This window comes from Lepisma saccharinum, chromosome 26 (genome assembly GCF_977018435.1).
Source record: "Lepisma saccharinum chromosome 26, izLepSacc3.1, whole genome shotgun sequence".
NCBI lineage: Eukaryota > Metazoa > Arthropoda > Insecta > Zygentoma > Lepismatidae > Lepisma > Lepisma saccharinum.
The window spans coordinates 6500883-6519384 of record NC_139254.1 but is presented as its reverse complement, the minus strand read 5'-3'; the positions used below and the strand labels follow the sequence as shown (position 1 = coordinate 6519384).

At 36.8% G+C, this 18502-nt stretch overlaps 1 protein-coding gene across 2 annotated transcripts in view; it reads right to left on the bottom strand.

The window, feature by feature from the left end:
• LOC145979421 (uncharacterized) overlaps window positions 1-18502 on the bottom strand; it is a 471036-nt gene that overhangs the window by 50982 nt on the left and 401552 nt on the right. For both annotated transcript variants that reach the window (XM_083112306.1, XM_083112305.1), the window contains exon 3: window positions 14787-14929. In XM_083112306.1, the coding sequence (XP_082968432.1) occupies window positions 14787-14929 (143 nt within the window). The remainder of the gene's footprint in view (window positions 1-14786; window positions 14930-18502) is intronic.

Sequence of the window (18502 nt, the reverse complement as noted above, 5' to 3'; positions counted from 1 at the left end):
GTTAAAACAATTTCAACTTCATATATAAGGACTCGCGTACTTTCGACGTGGCCTTTGGCCACGTCTTGTACGCTCGCATGCGTGACCTTCGGCCACGTTGTGATCGCAATCATGTTTTAGATGGGGTTCCTCAATGATCTTAATGACTTTGAAAATGTCTGCATGTTGTATTGGATGATGGGGAACATGTGTACAAGTTCGATAATTTGAAAAGTTTAGAAAGTAACTTTGTGTGTGTATGGGCTCTAATAAAGTACAAATATTCAAACTATTATTGTCTATTTTCTTAATAATAAACTGTGTAAGTAATAACCGTTTCAAGATAACTAGTTGGATGTTTTGCTTAAACGAATTGAAAAGCGACTAAATTGAAAATGCAATATTTACGTATTTTGTTATTTTCACATTTTTGAACGTAATTGGATAATAACTGTTTTCCGTCATTCTCCTCAAATTCCTACATTGCCTCTGTAATAAATTCTGATGCTCGTATTTTGAAATTCGAAAAGTCTAGCATAATCCCCTTACAGTAGTTTCCGGGGTGAAAATAAACTTTCTTTAAGTTCCCTAGCAACGTCCGTTTCCATGGACAACAACAGGCACGGCAAGCTCTAAGGAATTGCATGTCATTATACCCCCTAAACATTTAGTTAAAACAAGCACGATGTAGATATTTACGCATTGAGTATAACAATATATACGTAATTGTATCTGGGCTGAAACTCCTTATTATGTAGATGTCACCCTTGTTTCAGGCACCTTTTCAAAGTCATGAGTTGATTCATCTGTGTGTTGTAGATCTGTGAGAAATATAATGTATCTCGACAATTAAGAATTGGAGGAAACAATGTGTGCAAAAGAAATGCCCGTGGCAACGGTTGCTAAGGACGTGAGAAAAGGGCATTTTCACCCTTAAGGAAGGGCCGATTGAGCGATTTTTTAATTTTCTCGGCCTTTTGGGACGATTTCATGGGGGGTCGTAATCGGGCATTTTTCGCCTCCGGGGCTTCCTTCATGGAGAACATTTATGTCAGTGAGTGGTGGGATTGGGGCTATATATATATTGGATAATTATTCAAGAAATCTTTTATACGTAGTTCTATAGTTGAAATGTAACAATTGTATATTCTCTAATGCATTTTTAAAAGTTTTACGTTATGTTTGCTAAATATTTTGAAATGCTCTCTTGTCCAATACTGTGGTTTCGGATACCTTGTAACCTTGTAACGTGTAGCATGTAATACTGCTGTATTAAGGATGAAAAGCTGTTCTCGGCAGTTTAAAAAACACTTTTAAATAAATAAATGAATTAATAATCCGAAGTAACTATTTTGAACACTTTTTCGGTTCAAGAGTATCGTTGTACAGCTTTTAAAATCGAATGAAGAGTTCCTTTGTAACAAGGAATTCATATCAGTCAGGAGAGTTTTTATCGAACATAGTGGTTTGTAGTTGTCAAGAAAATTGCATGAAAAGAAAACGTGATTCATTAAAATTCTTGTTCTTAATTACATTTGGAAGCGTTCATAATTTTTATTTCACATGTTCGCTGACAGTTACAATATTTTTTTTCAGTTTTGAACTCGTCGTAAATTTTAGTAAGTAGAACGAACATGTATAAAGAACTAATCCCATCATACAGGGTGGGCCAAAAGTAGGTATACATGATCCCATCTCAAATATACAGGGTGTGCACATAAAACCTCCATGATTTCAAATTAAAATTGTGAGGAAATCGGTCGACATAGAACCTTGCGGTTTGCGGCGGCATTATGAAAGCAACTCAAGAAGTTTTTTTTAGGTGCTGATTAATTGGCAACGATGGCGACAGCGCAAGAGAGTGTGTGGTGTGGTATGCGGAAACGAAATCGCCAATTTTCTCGAAGACATTTCAGACGTGCGTTTGAACGGGAGCCATCAGACGTAAAAACAATTAAGGCTTGGTATGACAAGTTCCTAGCCACTGGACATGCTAATGCACGATTGATTGATTGGGTGTTTTAAGTCCACTTTATGCACAGTAAGGGTAATCGGGACTGGACCTACAGTTTAAAGTGGGATCCGAACCACTTTGTGCGTCCACCGGGTATCGAACCCGGGACCCCTCGATTACAAGGCGACGACGCTATCACTGCGCCATCGGGAAGGCACGCATGTCGGTCGAGATCGAGAATCGGCTTTGAGGGTCAATGTTATTTACGTACATTTTTATAGTTTAACATTAAATAATTTCACAATTCGAGGAGGGGTAATGGCTCCCTTGTCTCCCTCGGGTACGGGTTTTAAAGGTTAGGGAAAGGATTTTAAGGTGCAGCACCTTTCCAAAATTATAGCTGTTTTCATACCGATCATTTGAGATATGTATTTTAGGACACGAAATCAAGTAAAATGAACACTCATTGTTGCACGTTTTTGTGAGATTAGCACATGTATCCCTTTTTAGCCCCTCTTCGATACTTCAACACCTTTTTCCTTCCTTTTCTTTCATGTTTATTAAAAAATTGTACAGAAAAATAAATTATTTTCACTCTTAAGCAGCTACATAAAATCCCATAGTCTCATTTTGTAGAGCAGAACGAGAGCTATGAAATGGTATAATATAATCATTGCAGCCCCAATAGTTCCCAAGATAATGTAGCAAAACCCGCTAGAGGAAGCACAAACTTCAACAAAACGTATTCGGCAGAACCACAGTTCTCTCTGCGGTCCGCGCGCAACCAGAGTTCTCTGTGCGGTCCGCGCGCATTATATACAGAAGGCGCAGGAAAAGAATCATTACCTAGTCTTACCATAAATATTGTCAGAAAGTTTTAAGTAAATTGACACAAAATGCTGAGAGATATTTTAATATCCTAATAACATTACTGAAATGGATGCATGACAAATCAAAATCACAAATCAATATTCATAATGGCCGCCCTTAGCACGCACACATTCCGTAAGTCTTTGTGGCCACGCATCAATTGAATTACGCAACACATCGACTGGAAAATCAGCAACTGCCTTCAGAAGAGACCGACCGCTTTAAACTTTCAATGTCAACAACACTCTCTTCCATGGTCAGAACTGGAGCTTCTAGCAGGATTCATCCCCAACATATGGGGCCCGAACAACACAGCAGTGGCCGGAGGCAAATGTACCAGACTTAATTTCCACTTCAGATTGGCCGTCTGCAGGTCCGGACCTATACCATTTGGACTACAAATTGTGGTCCAAGCTTCAGGAGATGGCTTGCAAGAAGAGACATCCCAATATTGAAAGTTTAAAGCGGTCTCTTCTGAAGGCAGTTGCTGATTTTCCAGTCGATGTGTTGCGTAATTCCATTCATGCGTGGCCACAAAGACTTACGGAATGTGTGCCTGCTAAGGGCGGCCATTATGAATATTGATTTGTGATTTTGATTTGTCATGCATCCATTTCAGTAATGTTATTAGGATATTAGAATATCTCTCAGCATTTTGTGTAAATTTACTTAAAACTTTGTGACAGTATTTATGGTAGGACTAGGTATATTCAATGCTAGTCATTATTTTCAATGCTGTTGGAACGCCTTATTAATGAAAAACTCGGCAATAAAGGTAATAGGAACAGTTCATTAAGGCAATCTTGCAGAATTACTCTTCAAAACCTAGAGCGACATTAGCGTGTTTCTACGAGTCCTATTAAAGAAAGAAAAGCGAATTGTATGAATGAACCGAAGTGAGGCAAATCTGAAACGCGATCGCACTTCTCTTTAAGACTTTAATAAAAACGCAGATATACCATCTGTCCCTTTGTTGTTGCCGAAGTTGACGAAACATTGGACCTCCTTTTTTGTTTCTTTTATAGTTTCCTCTTTATTTTTCATCCTTTCACAAAGACACTTGCCATCTTCCGTTCATGCATATGCAAGAGGGGGAAGCGGGGAGAGGGGCGCAATCCGGAAAGAAGCAAATGAAAACGCGAGCACCTCGGTAGCTTCAAAGACACAAAAGAATACATTTGCATTAGCTACGTTTTTTTTTCAACTTTCTTTTGCAGCTGCACGCTTCAAAAAACGTATTTTTGAACCCAAAGCAAAAAGTTTCTGAAACAGGAAAGACACAAGTTTCAAAAAGATAACTTTACTTTTGTTACTTTTCATTAAGTGTACCTCATTTAGAAGAAATAGCGTGTAATAAAATTATATGAAACGTAATTAGCTTTTAGAGGGATAGATCTCTTTGAAAAGTTACCAGTGTCATATTCCACGAATCTGATCAAATTTCTAAAAGCCAAAACAGGTTAGCATCAAATCCACGCAACCTATTCCCAGAAAGCTTTGCGTTTTGAACGTAAGGGAACGTTTCGAAAACATAAGCATTGATTCTGACCCATTAAATAATAAGGATTTTGTAAACATTTGCAAATTGTCTGCGTAGCGACATTCATCTTAATGTAAATAAGCATTCAGTTTCTTCAGTGGCTGAAATTCTCTAATATGCTCGATGCAGGGCCTCCCCGATAGCGTAGTGGTAACGTCGTCGCCTTGTAATCGAGGGCTTCCGGGTTCGATACCCGGTGGAGGCACATAGTAGTTCGGATCCCACTTTAAACTGTAGGTCCAGCCCGAATTAGCCTTTCCGTGCATAAGTAGACTTAAAACAACAATTCAACACTGTACATGCGAGTACATTTTTCATTACGACGACAAAATTTGAGGAAATTTAAGAATTCTAACCATCGAAGTAAGAAAAGTATTACTTATAGCTAGGGGCATGCATATTTCGTTTTTGACGAAAAAACGAAATGTGAAAAAACACATTGTAGTGTTAATTTTTCATGTTTTTGAAAGGTATGAGATGCATTTTGTGACCATGTTTTGTCACGAAATAATGCGAAATGAACTGCAAAAAGCGAAATTAAATCTTAAACACGAAATTTAGGGTTTATTCACCGTTGCGACAACTTCCGAGGTCTGAATTATCCTGAGAGTTATGCAATTCCCGGAAAATGGATTAATTCTGCTGTTAATATTGGAGAAGCAAAAATGGACTCCGTTACACAGAAATAAACTTAATACTCTGATAACTACATAAATGTGCTATTAGAAGTGAAATGTTAATTCACTGATTAAGTGCAGGTTTTAAATCAAATTTAGGATTATATTCACAATTTTAAAACCAAAATGTATTTTTATATACCACTTTTCATCCAATTTTTCACCGCTATAACACCGATATTTTATTTTATTTACCGCTTTTGAACCTGAAATTGACTCAGTTTTTGTACCGAAATTTTGCTTTTTTATTTACCAAAAATATGTGCCTCTACTTATAGCTTTTCTCGGTGAATATTGTTGTACGGGAATCGACGCCCCGCATCTGCCTTATTGGCAGTACGGGGATATAGAAGTAAAGGCACTCCCTTCCTTTTCTGACCAATATTTATTATGACACCCAGACCATATGGGCCCCGAACGTGGACAAGAAGACCCCTCTCACTTACCTAACGCCTTCTCTCCTGGTACCTCCTCACTCCACAAACGCCACTCGCCGATCAGCCACGACTTCCTTGACTTTTCAGTACTCAGCAATGACCTTGCCCCATCGCACCTGCATTCCTATTTCAAAGTCTGCTTTTCTGTCCAGAATATTTTGAAAGCAAAAGTTAGCTGCAACAACTTTCATCGGATAAGATACCCAATCTGTTTTCTCTCTATTTCTCTGTCTCCTTTTGTTTATCCTTTTCTCTTTCATCTCGATTTCTCTTTCTTACACATAAACCTTCTCATTCTCTTCCTTTCCTTCTCTGTTTATCTCTCCCTCTACATCATTTTTCTTTCTCTCTGTCCATTCTTCCTTTCTCTTTTCCCCTTACATCCATTTTTACCTGTTTCATTGTCTTTTCTACAAGTAATTCGTTCTCTACTTTCCCCTTCTGTGCCATATTGTCACATTCTCACTTGATTTTGAAAGGCTTTGAAAAATAGAAGAAAGAAAAGTAGGTAAGTATTCCTTATTCTAAAGGGGGCAAGCAACCCAATTGACCCTCCCTGTAAGTAAAATAATTTGTTTGTTTATTTATACGATGCAGTAGTCATGAATAAAAATTCAAGACCCGCACAATACTTCTTTAAGCTGTGCAGAAAATTCCGGAACTTCTCACCAGGTGGTGCACCTGTGCACTAAATTTTGGTAATTGGGAAAACTGCGAATTGCAACATCTGTACTCGAGACACAGATAAATCGTGAATTTTCTGCGAGGAAGAAACTAATACACTATCAATTTTGGCGCTAACGCACAAGATCTTTCTAGCTTGGCCCAATTTACTGCTAATATAACGAAAGAGTGATTGTATTTAGGACAGTTTCTGAAAAGGATGCATTTACAGCTTCTGCCCAAGATTCATTGGGATTTCCATTAACCCTCCTCCCTCAGTTTTTTTCCTCGTGCCTTCAACTAGAATTAAAATGAAAGTAAGACGGATCGAGGGGGAGGAAGACAGAAGGGTAACAATTAATTTCAGGTAGGAATCGCCTCGGCTGGATCGTTGAAATTTTCAATTACCAGATGGCTCTGGCTGTCTTGTTAAATTGGTATTAAAGTGGGAATTCGGGCATATCGAACCGCCTCTCCTGTTAGGCTCACACGATTTGCTTTGAGGATAGCTGTGATACAGTGAGTTATTTGACTGCAAGTGCACTGAAGTTTTCGATCGTTGTCTCTTACCACGAATAATTACATTGAAGGTTAGTGTTGACAACACATGTAACGTGAAAATAACTGAAATCAGCCCAAAAAGTCGGCAAATCGCATACTAGTACAACTTCAAGATAAAATTCAAACAAATGTCTTGTATTTTACAATTTGTTCTTTCAACGTGAAAATCTTATGATAATTTGACACCCTTATTATTTGCATGCGCGTGCATTCTAGCATAGTAAGGCCAGTAGTGCTGACCCCAGTATCACAGAAGCAAAAACTTTTTTTTTTCTTACTTGGAATTTTTAGAATATTATATTCTGCCATCTCAAAAGAATGAACTTGTGGTCCTCCCAGTCGGTTCATTTCCGAGATGGAAACCCTTGGCACCATCTCGTGGCGATTTGACAAAACATCTGTGTATTCGCCCAACACCCAGCGGAAGCAAGAAATAAAAAAGGCACTAGGTGACCTTGAACTATCCAATAATAGGGCAGCTTCTATGCAAGATACCTTTACTCCCCAATCGGCATGGGCGCTGCTCTATCTACCGTAGTGTTGCAAACTGTACGGTTAAATATCTACGTATGTACAGGGATTCTTGTGTGCCATATAATGGCCATTACCAGCGTTAAGACATATCAGCTAAGCACAGTAGACAAATAAAACTATGATTTTTGACAGAAGAAAAACATATTATGCATGAGAGTGAATGATTGCTTTCAGTGTTTGCAAAAGTTATTTTTCAAATGCCATTTTTATCAAGAAACTACTAACGAGTTTGCAAGGACAAAGAAAGACCACCTTTCACTTTCAAATAGCCACTAATTAAAGATCGTTCCAAAGGAAGGAAAACCTTAAGGATTTTTGGCTTTCTTAATTTTTTGGGGGCTGTTTCTCCAGGGATAAGAGTCACCGAACATTTGTTACCAAAAAATTAAAGAATATCTTAGACTCAGTGCACATGTTTTTGCATAAATAGACAATTTGTAGTTGCTACTAACTTATTTGAATTAATATAAATTTACTGTATAGTTAATTTAAACTCTCTTGCTTAAAAAAATGGGCATGCATTTTCACTTTTCTCAAAATTTATATAAATCCGACAGAAACCTATAGATAAAGTTGGCAACTATGTTGAAAGTCCATAAGAACTGTCAGATAAATTCACCTCAATTAGTACTCCGGCAGTTTGTTTCTTATATAGCATATTTGCAGAAGATACAATTCAATCTACAGGTTTATCAAAATACGCTGTATAAAACACAACTTATTACTAACTTCGTTGACCCTGCACACAGCAGGGAACAGTCTCGTAACAGTGTTGCCAACAATCTTTGATTGTTTCTAAGTCAGTACATAAAATACCCCTACCATTGGTAAAAAGTTCCATTGCCAAACAAAGTATTTCTTACAAGAAGTTCGCCCACACGAACAGGACATTATAAAATAGATACAAACTCAAATTTTGTTTTAAATTCAGCTATAAATACTCAAATGTTTAACGTGTGGTCCAAATCACTGTGCAATGTGTCTCGACTGGAGATCGGACCAAAATAAATAGTAGTTCCTTGTTGTCTAAAGTCATGGGCAGACCTCGGGATTTTTAGGTTCTAAAAAGTGTGCTTTTAGGTTTCTAAAGTAGGCTCTAAAAGTCCTAAAATAGGTTCTAAAAATCTTAAAATAGGTTCTAAAACTCTTAAAATAGGTTCTAAAACTCTTAAAATAGGTTCTAAAAATCTTAAAATAGGCTCTAAAAATCTTAAAATAGGTTCTAAAAATATTAAAATAGGCTCTAAAAATCTTAAAATAGGCTCTAAAAATCTTAAAATAGGTTCTAAAACTCTTAAAATAGGTTCTAAAAATCTTAAAATAGGCTCTAAAAATCTTAAAAAAGGTTCTAAAAATCTTAAAATAGGTTCTAAAACTCTTAAAATAGGCTCTAAAAATCTTAAAATAGGCTCTAAAAATCTTAAAATAGGTTCTAAAAATATTAAAATAGGCTCTAAAAATCTTAAAATAGGTTCTAAAAATTTTAAAATAGGTTCTAAAAATCTTAAAATAGGTTCTAAAAATCTTAAAATAGGTTCTAAAAATCTTAAAATAGGCTCTAAAAATCTTAAAATAGGTTCTAAAAATCTTAAAATAGGCTCTAAAAGTCCTAAAATAGGTTCTAAAAATCTTAAAATAGGCTCTAAAAATCTTAAAATAGGTTCTAAAAATCTTAAAATAGGTTCTAAAACTCTTAAAATAGGCTCTAAAATCTTAAAATAGGCTCTAAAAATCTTAAAATAGGTTCTAAAAATCTTAAAATAGGTTCTAAAAATCTTAAAATATGCTCTAAAAATCTTAAAATAGGCTCTAAAAATCTTAAAATAGGTTCTAAAAATCTTAAAATAGGTTCTAAAAATCTTAAAATAGGCTACAAATCTTAAAATAGGTTCTAAAAATCTTAAAATATGTTCTAAAACTCTTAAAATAGGCTCTACAAATCTTAAAATAGGTTCTAAAAATCTTAAAATAGGTTCTAAATATGTTAAAATAGGTTCTAAAAATCTTAAAATAGGCTCTAAAAATCTTAAATTTGGCTCGAAGACTACTGTGTATAAAATCTTTATTTATATACATCATTTCCAAAATTATCCACAAATTATTTTAAACTATACTTGTGCTGTTAGCAAAAGTTACTTGTTGATATGAAAAATGAATTATGTATGCACAATTTGCAGCAGGATGGGTGCTACTAACCTAGAATTCTTTGAATTCTGCGTGAATTATTGGCTCCGGGAATTCCGTATGAATTTTTCTACGTACACGTGAAAATTGCAACTTTTATTAATGCAAATTCCTCTGGATTTTTACATGAATGGCATGCCACAATGCACCGAACTGACGCGAAAGTGAGCAAGACTACACGGATCAGAAGTTTGCACTTTGAAATGTGCAGGTAACAGTGGCGCCAGCTACTTTGCGTTGAAATAAAACATAGGGAAATCGCCACAGTGTGTTTCAAACATGTTACTCATTGAATTCTTTCGTCACCAAACAGAGCAAATACCTCTGCATGATATAGAAATCCTGTAAAACCTTAAAAATGTATATAAAGACCTAAAAAGGAGTTGATTTAAGCGCATAAAGCTCCAATAGGTTCTAACAAGCAAAATACGTTACTTTAGGTACAATATAACTTCATCAGTTATTGCGTTTTTTAATGACACGCTGACCTAACTTGTTATGTCTTTTTAACCTGCAAAAACATAGGTTAAAAACCTAATTATGAGCACTACTTCACAACTAAAATAAATTTAAAGTTCTTGATTGTTGTGTTGTAATGTAAGAGAAACAAGTTCATATCCACATGAACTGAATATAAGCAACTACCTTGCCGACAGATCACGTGACTAAGAAACGTTCTTATCTTCGAGAATATTGTAGTGATATTAGCTGTACCTTATATGGACAGATGGAAGCAAAGGCGTCTAGTGAACGCATGCTGCGCATGCGTCAATTGTGGGGAAAAGGACAGCTTGCTCTGCGACGACATTAATGAGCATTTCTACATTCGAATTTCTTCATATAGGAGAAACTTTCCTTGGAAGAATAAAGGTGCAAGAGAAAGCAATATGGCTCATTCTTGACGTCTTTCTGTGAATGTTTGTTTAGTTACAACAATGCTGGTATGATTTCTTCAATTAAGCTTCGAATGTCTTGCTCCTGTTCGTTAAAAAATGGTTCTGGCCACAGAAGTTTACACATTAATCTTTTGTTTTATGAATTCTGCCCGAGCACAGAAAATAACTACTGTTTTGTTACGAAAAATAATACGTTTTAGCTTTAAGAACGAAGTTTGGTCACAAAATTCGAAATTGTAGGGAATTACAAGTAAAGTTTGCAACACTGCTCGTAAAAGGAATGGTGCTTGAAGAGAAACGACCTGCTAGATGACGTAGTAAGTCAAGGAATTGCTTCACATGAGCTTTAACAGCCTATGCAGGCGAAAGTTAAGACGAAATATGTCTTATATATAATATCCTGTAGGGATTGCCTCATATGAGCCAGTGGCGTAGGCAGACTATTTCCTTCGGGGAACCTTTCTACTTTTCACTATAACTTTCTTCCCTTCTCTCTTTATTATCTATTTTTCTCTGTCTTTCTAATTACTTTTCTTTTATTTTCTCTCTTCCGTTTACTCAATAGTTAATTCCATCTAGAAACGACAGCTGTAGTTCTGGACACATTTACAGAAACAGGGACCTAAATTACCTCACAATCTCAATTAGTTGTGGAAATATGTGTGGCCACTGACTTTCTTTCAGTTTGTCTAAAACTATGGAACATCCTTCTTATTATGTTTGAGTTTTTAATTGTACAACTAATAAACAGTGTGTTTCTTACCTTTCTACTCTTGAAATACAACTAAAAGAGAATCTGTTTTACATCGAACTTTTTCCTCCCTTATAACTGTTCAACACTGATGATGCATTTTCCGTTAATCTCCTACAGGGTCAACGAAGTTAGTAATAAGCGTATATTGATGCACGTGTAGATTGAATTGTATCTTCTGCAAATATGCTGTATAACTAAACAAACTGCCAGAGTACTTATTGAGGCCAGTGTACAATTACAGAAAATGATTAATGCATCAGTGGCGTATTTTTCATGCTACGGTAAACCAAGGTTTTCTTTATACATTTAGTTGCAATGCAAACTATTAAAACAAGCTTCTAAATAATTTAAGTAACTTAGGGGAAGGTGGGGGAATGGCGCTCAGCGGGCAATGGCGCTCACCCCTCTGTAGTCGTTACGGAAGGTGTTATTGAAGAGTAACCTGTGCTGACATCTAGAACCCAGTACTACGAGGCACCAAACAAAAGGCGGCACATGTGGAGTTGACTTTTAAGAAGCAGGGTGCGAAAAACGTATTCGTCATATTTTGTTATAAAATTGTGAAGGAAAAAAGTGCAAGGTAAGTAGACGGAACGTTTAAGCTAGAGTCTTGAAAATTTTACAGATATAATAATAGAATCTCCTGTTTATTTCTTAATTATTATAAAGTTAACATTTGAGGTTCTTCATGAGACGAGAAACATAGAACATAATATGGCGCCTGTCGGGTAATGACGCTCACGCTGTTTGTGATGGGAACATGAAGGGTGCAAAGACGTTTCTCATAATAAGCGTCCCATGTGTGCATTTTTGTGCAAAATTCTACTCAATTCAATTTGTATCTGCATATTAATAAATATAAGTACTTAAAGATATAGTTTCTGTATAGTACAAAAATGGTATTGATTTACTCTTAGGATGATTACTGGATGCCATTACCCTACCAATAGGGCAATTGCGCTCACACGCACATTGTTACTTTTTGACGTTTACAGAGATAACTATTAACGACAGGGAGCAAAGTAGTACGCAGAGATGTACTACAAACATTGCTTTTTCAGGCCCACATTTTCTTTTTGTTTCACTGCGTACAGTTTTTGAGATTTTTAAAATATCCCTTAGGTGGTCGCAATTCCCCCACTTTCCCCTATTTAAAGAACTTGCAGTGTTGCTACATGGAGGGAAATTTTTCTTGGTGAAAGGGAATGCAAGTCCAATTTGAGGTAAAAAGGGGAATTTTATAAAAAATATTACTAGAAATTTGAAGTTGTCGAAATCCTGTTTTTATTTTACTTACATGTTTTATTTTTATTGTATCTAATTATACATGTGGTGTATGATAAACAGATTTGTAAAATAAATAAAAATTGTTACCGTAAACCAGGTCAAATTTTCAGAATACGTCACTGCAATACATTCCTTGTTGTGCACAACAATGAAAAAGTTGTGTAAAGTAAAAAGAGAATAAGTTTGACGTCGAAAATTTTATCTTTTAACTGTGCAACATAAATCCTATATTATAATGTTCAACAGCATTGACAAATCCACTTTACGTTAACCCTCGCATTACCAAGCGGGGTATTCTGAATACTCCAGATTGATTTTTCCCTATAATAATTTTATCTGAAGAGCTACATACTTCTGGTTTCATGACTTTGTCCTAAAATGATTGAAATTGTATTCACACTCGTGACTGACTCATTTTTTTTGTTTTTATAGTTATTATTGACGGGATATATTGGTGGGGTTGTGAGACTAACCCGCTTGGTATGAAATGTCTTATCTTCTTATTTGTCAAAAATGAAGGTTTTACGAAATATGTCTCTCATTCATCTTTGTTATTTAATTTTTCCATTGTTGAGTTTTACCATACATCCATTGTTTAGCTCAAATAAAATATATTGTTTGTTCTTTATTGTGTCAGGTTACTATTGTTGAGTTGAATTAGAGCGCGCATACATGGCAACGCTGCACTAGTGTCACCATACGGTGTCTATGTTCAGTTTAAATACTTTTAATTATATGAAAAACTGTATTTCAGTACTAAATAAAGATATTCATTGAAAATAACAGAATCTAAAAACAAATATTACACTAAATCACAAAATTGTATTGGGGTAGTAAAATAAAGGTGTCGAAAAGCTTGGCAACGGGAGGGTTAATATCTTGCACAATGAAGGTAAGCTTACTATTCGCGATTAAAATTACCACCTGAGCGCTAGTGTCGCTTCCAATATGGCCGCTCTAAGTAGGATAAATCTTTGTTTACATTCAGCAGTAGTACAAAATAGCAGCGTGTTGTCATGATTGGTATGGTAGAAAACGTTTAAATTACGTATTATTTTTAAAATATGCGATGTGAATTCCAGGTACTCTAACAAACGTGAAGCTGTACTGAGAACGAAGCATTTAATTATGATAGGCAAAAATAACACGGAAAATGCGGACGAAACTAATGTGCACTGGTTGTCCAAAGCAGTGCTGTATCATCTGCATGTCATATTGTAACTGGGGTTCTCGGAAATTATTTGAAAATAAAGGAATTGAAATTGACCTGTAGCCTACTTGAAAAGCTGGGTCAGGAGAAAATTGCGAACATATCGTTGCAGCTCTTTCTCGAAAGAGAAAGGCTGGTTTAATAATAGTATTCACGATTTCATGACCACGCTATACTCACTGAAAAAGGACATCGTACTGAATGAAACAGTAACATTAGCATGTCCACTTTTTTTTCTGGTTACATTTGACATTAATTCATTCTCAAACTATTTTTATCTTCTCTCTTAATCGACTTGGACCTGTTCCAAATTTCACACATACGTAGGTACATGGACGCATTGGGTAAGACACTTCATGATTTTTCGAAAAAAAAAGCTTTATTTATAAAGTACAATTTAAAACTTTACTTTCATGGTAATATATATTTATCTCTCGAAAAATAAAGTAAGCAGATTCGTGCATTCTTCGTAATTTCCTTGCCGAATTACAGTGTTATATCCCCCATACCAATCTTCTGTCAATTATGTTTTCCCTGATTTATTAACAGATTTCATTTTGTTGATTCCACGGGGTGGAACCACGTGAAAACTTTTATTTTTTTCTGACCCATAAAACGACTTAGAGCAAAATAAAACAAAAAACAACGTGAACAGTAGACCTTACTCTCTCGCATATTCCCCATGCTTTAAATGACTTCAACACAATGTATCCTACTTAGAGTACTTCCTGGAAATCCCACCAGATGGCATATCGGTTAATTTTAATCGCGAATAGGTGGAATCCTAGTTTTATTTATCTATTCAACAAGCCTTACACCAAACGAAATATTTAAATTACGCTTTGTTGATGTACTATGGTTATTTACATAAATTTAATTTTACTGATGAGGAAATTAACAAAACTAACTTAGTATATTAAATACAATTGACTTCCAATCATATAATGCATGGAAAGTTGCTTTCCATTAATGTCGCAGACAGAAAAGGGAAAAAAACTTGGATTGAAATATTTCTCAAACGCTTCACGAAAACCTAACTTGCCCTTGCACAATATTGAACAACTTTACTTTAATTCCTTCCTCTGTTGGGAATGAAAAGTATAACTTTTCCTGCAAAAGAACTCGGCGAAGCGAGTTGACCTCGTTTCGAAAGTTGAAACCTCACCTCAAGGTCTTCCTGAGAACGGAAGAAATCTATGTTTCTTTTTATTAGGATTTACATTTAGTTTAAATTGCTAACCTGATTGGAAAAGGGGTTCGTCGCAAAGGTTGGCGAACAGCTTCCTGGCTCCCAGGACGTTCTGGTTGAAAATCTTCTTTTGATCCTCTTCCAGGCATGACTGCGCATACTGATCAATGCATCGCATTCCGCTCTTGAAGGCCCTGGAAGGAGAATAAAAATAAAAAGGCTTCAATTTATCTCATGCAAATGCGCAGGGGTTGGCACGCCTGAACGTTACCCGTCATTTTACCGAAACACAATTTGTGAACGACGCTATTCTTGAGATTTTAGCTTCGCTCTGTTGCGATTGATTTTAAAAAGCAGGTTTTGGCTAACGCAAATGTTTATTGGGTCAAGCAGTAACGCCAAACTTGGTTTCAACACACGATCATAATACAATTCTAGATTGGTATTTTATTGTGATCATGTATTGAATCTAAGTTTCGTGTTCCTAATGAGTTGACCAAATAAGTAACATCTATACCTTGCAGAGGATATTTACTTCGTACACAGTACCGATATAATATTTATCGAAACCGATAACAGATATTCTACTGATAAAATATAACATTGCAAATATTCCTTGAAGAACATGAACAGTTCATTGTCGTTCATAATTAATTAATGTAACCAAGTGATTGCAATGGGTTCCATCTTTAAAAAAGAAACTGCATTTAGACACTGATTTTGCAAATCTAAGGCACTTGAAGTATATGTTTATATCCATAAAAAATAATAACAGAACGGCACAATTTTACTGCAAATTACAGACTATTCATAGACATATCAGATAGGAAATTTTTCGTCTAAACCGATCACATTAATATACCTACAACGGCTGATACCAATAGAATACAGATTAATATGCCCCATTCCTAATTTTTCACAAGCTATAGCCAGCCAATACAGGATCCGTTACGAGCTAAGATTCTGTTCCAGGGCTGGTGACTGGAGACACAATTGGGGGTGTTAAAACAAACCTTAGCCTTACCGGATGTCACCCTCTGTGTTTAATGGTAGGACCCGTTCACCAACGGGTAAGCAGGTAATTAACGTAACAAATTGAATAGCTAATTGACTTAGTTTTATTTAGTAAGCTATAGTACTCCAATCTTCCATATATACTCGTATAAAAATGGATGCATATGTGTATATGTGTGGGTATGTTTGTTCAGGCATCCTGGAGCGATTTCAACCAAACTTGGTACACACATCACTTGCAATCTGGAAAGAAATACTGTTGGGGTAAGACACCCCTGGCACCCCCAGGGATGGGGGCGGGAGAGGGGTGACGTAAAAATAATCGAAAACGACCGATATTAATGTGGAATCCATAGTTTTCGGGGTCGCTAAGATGAATAGTGACTCTCAATGCCGTTCAACTTCATGACACCCCTAGAGGGTTGGGGTGGGAAGTGGGTGACATGTAAAAATAATCGAGAGCGACTGATATTGGTGTGGAATCCATAGTTTTCGGGGTCGCTAAGATTAATAGTGGCACTCCCAATGCCGTTCAACTCCAAGTTCTCCTGCTGTCTGGCCTTAGGTGTCTCGCCTCTTCGATTCTCCGCGTCCAGCACTGTCGCGCGCTCGCGACCCGATCTCAATCCCTTGGCGGCCTCTTGATGTTCGTTCTCGTTGGCTTCTGCTCCTGAGGCAGGTTGATAATCCCTTTTATAGTGCTCTTGGGAGTTGAGTAATAGCTGGGATATTTTCCGGGTATGGCCGGCAACGCATAGCACATAGCGGTCATCAAGTTTCGTTATTACCGTTCTTTTGAGTTTGAGTTCGAATTTGGTGTTTTAAGTCCACTTTATTCACAGTAAGGATAATCGGGACTGGACCCACAGTTTAAAGTGGGATCCGAACCACTTGTGCCTCCACCGAGTATCGAACCCGGGACCCCTTAATTACAAGGCAATGACGCTACCACTGCGCCATGGGGGAGGCCCTTACCGTTCTTTTGTTTGATGCCTCTTCTCGACGCTACGAACCCTCGTTAAACAAGTTTTATCCTTAATATGTATGCAACAGAGCAGCACAGACTCAATTGCCGGTTATGGATTGACTTTATAATTACTATAACCAAAATATGATTTTGAATTTTGTTATTTAGTGTCGTTTTTCTGCCACTTTTGACTAATCGCAACGATCAGGATGAATGATGATATGATGACATTGATGAAGGGACACTCACGAAGATCATCCATGTCCATACTGGAATTCGAACCCGGAACCCCTGTGCTAACCACTCCGCCACAGAGGTCGGCGCAAAATAGGACTTGCATACAAATAATCGGGTAGATATACGCTTGGTATCACTGAAGAAGTGGTAGTGTAAACTTGTTTTAGGCATTTATTTTCTTTGTACCGTACCGAAGTTTCGAACGAGCCCGAAAGATTCGGACACTACAGTCGGGACGCGCTAGCAACCGGCGTGGAACCACCCACTCTGGTAGCGACGCGCTGTTGCCGGATTGACCTACTTCAGGATTTTCGCGAGCCCACAGAAACACGTGTAGGATTAAACATCTGGTTAAACAGTCAACAACGGGACACTTCCATTGTTCTCATTCTCAGCAAAAACAACTGATTCGTTAACTACTACTTCTGTTCGTTCATTCATTTTTTATGTTTTTACATACAGGTAGATCGAAGCATTAATTACACATGTACCAAATGTGTAATTAATGTTAAGGAAATCGAGCAATTACCAAGCGTTTCGTTGTAATTTATTGAACTCTGTATTGCCAGAACCTGTATTCTCATATAGCTCCCAAATTATCTCACTTCACACACCCACATGTGCCTCCCCGATGGCACAGTGGTAGGGTAAGTGTTGTCGCCTTGTAATCAAGTAGTCCTGGGTTTGATACCCTGTCGAGGCACATAGTGGATCGGATCCCACTTCCAACTGTCGGTTCATTCCAGATTAGCCGTAGTGTGCATAAAGTGGACTTTAAAACACCAACTCAATCAATCAATTCACACACAATTGATTTGTTCTTGATAAATTCTTCTCCGTAATATAGTAACTCAGTTCCGTAAAATTCTGTTTTAGAGGTGAATTTTTGTAGGTTCCTCAAAATATAATTTAAAAACGTGTTAACGAAACGAAGTTGTACGTAATTTGTTTATACGTAATTTGCCCTAATTTTCAAGAAATACATTTCATTTGTACGTTCTGAAGCTTCAACAATCGCGGCGTGACAAAGAAGGCAAAGAGAGGCGGCATGAAATCAAAGGAGAAGGATTTGCCACAGTGTTGTTCATAACACAAGACGCATTTTCTTTTGTTGGTAATTGTGATACGATACAACAACACAAGTAAAAAGATGCCGGTAGCTGATGCTTGCGATGTACCATAATAAAAACACAACAAAGGTTCTTTCAGTGAAGGTTTTCGGTTGCTGTGTAGAGCAGGAAGATAAAATGTTTCATGCTTGCCAGAATGTAACATTCACACAGGAAGCTAACGTCAACCTACAAGAAACTTCCGATTCAAATTTCTAGATTCGTTAAATTATCACTTTACGTCTGAAATAACATATATTAGCATACTGATACGTACGTGCTTAATTTCGCGTGACGCTTTTTTCCTGAGCTTGCCAACAGCTGACTAGCCTGTCCGTGTGTTTGTGCGAACGTGGCAACGTAGAAACCCCCCAGCCACATGGCAGCCAACGAGGAGACAGAATTTGGTCACGTTCTGCAGTTCTGCGTTCTGATTGCAC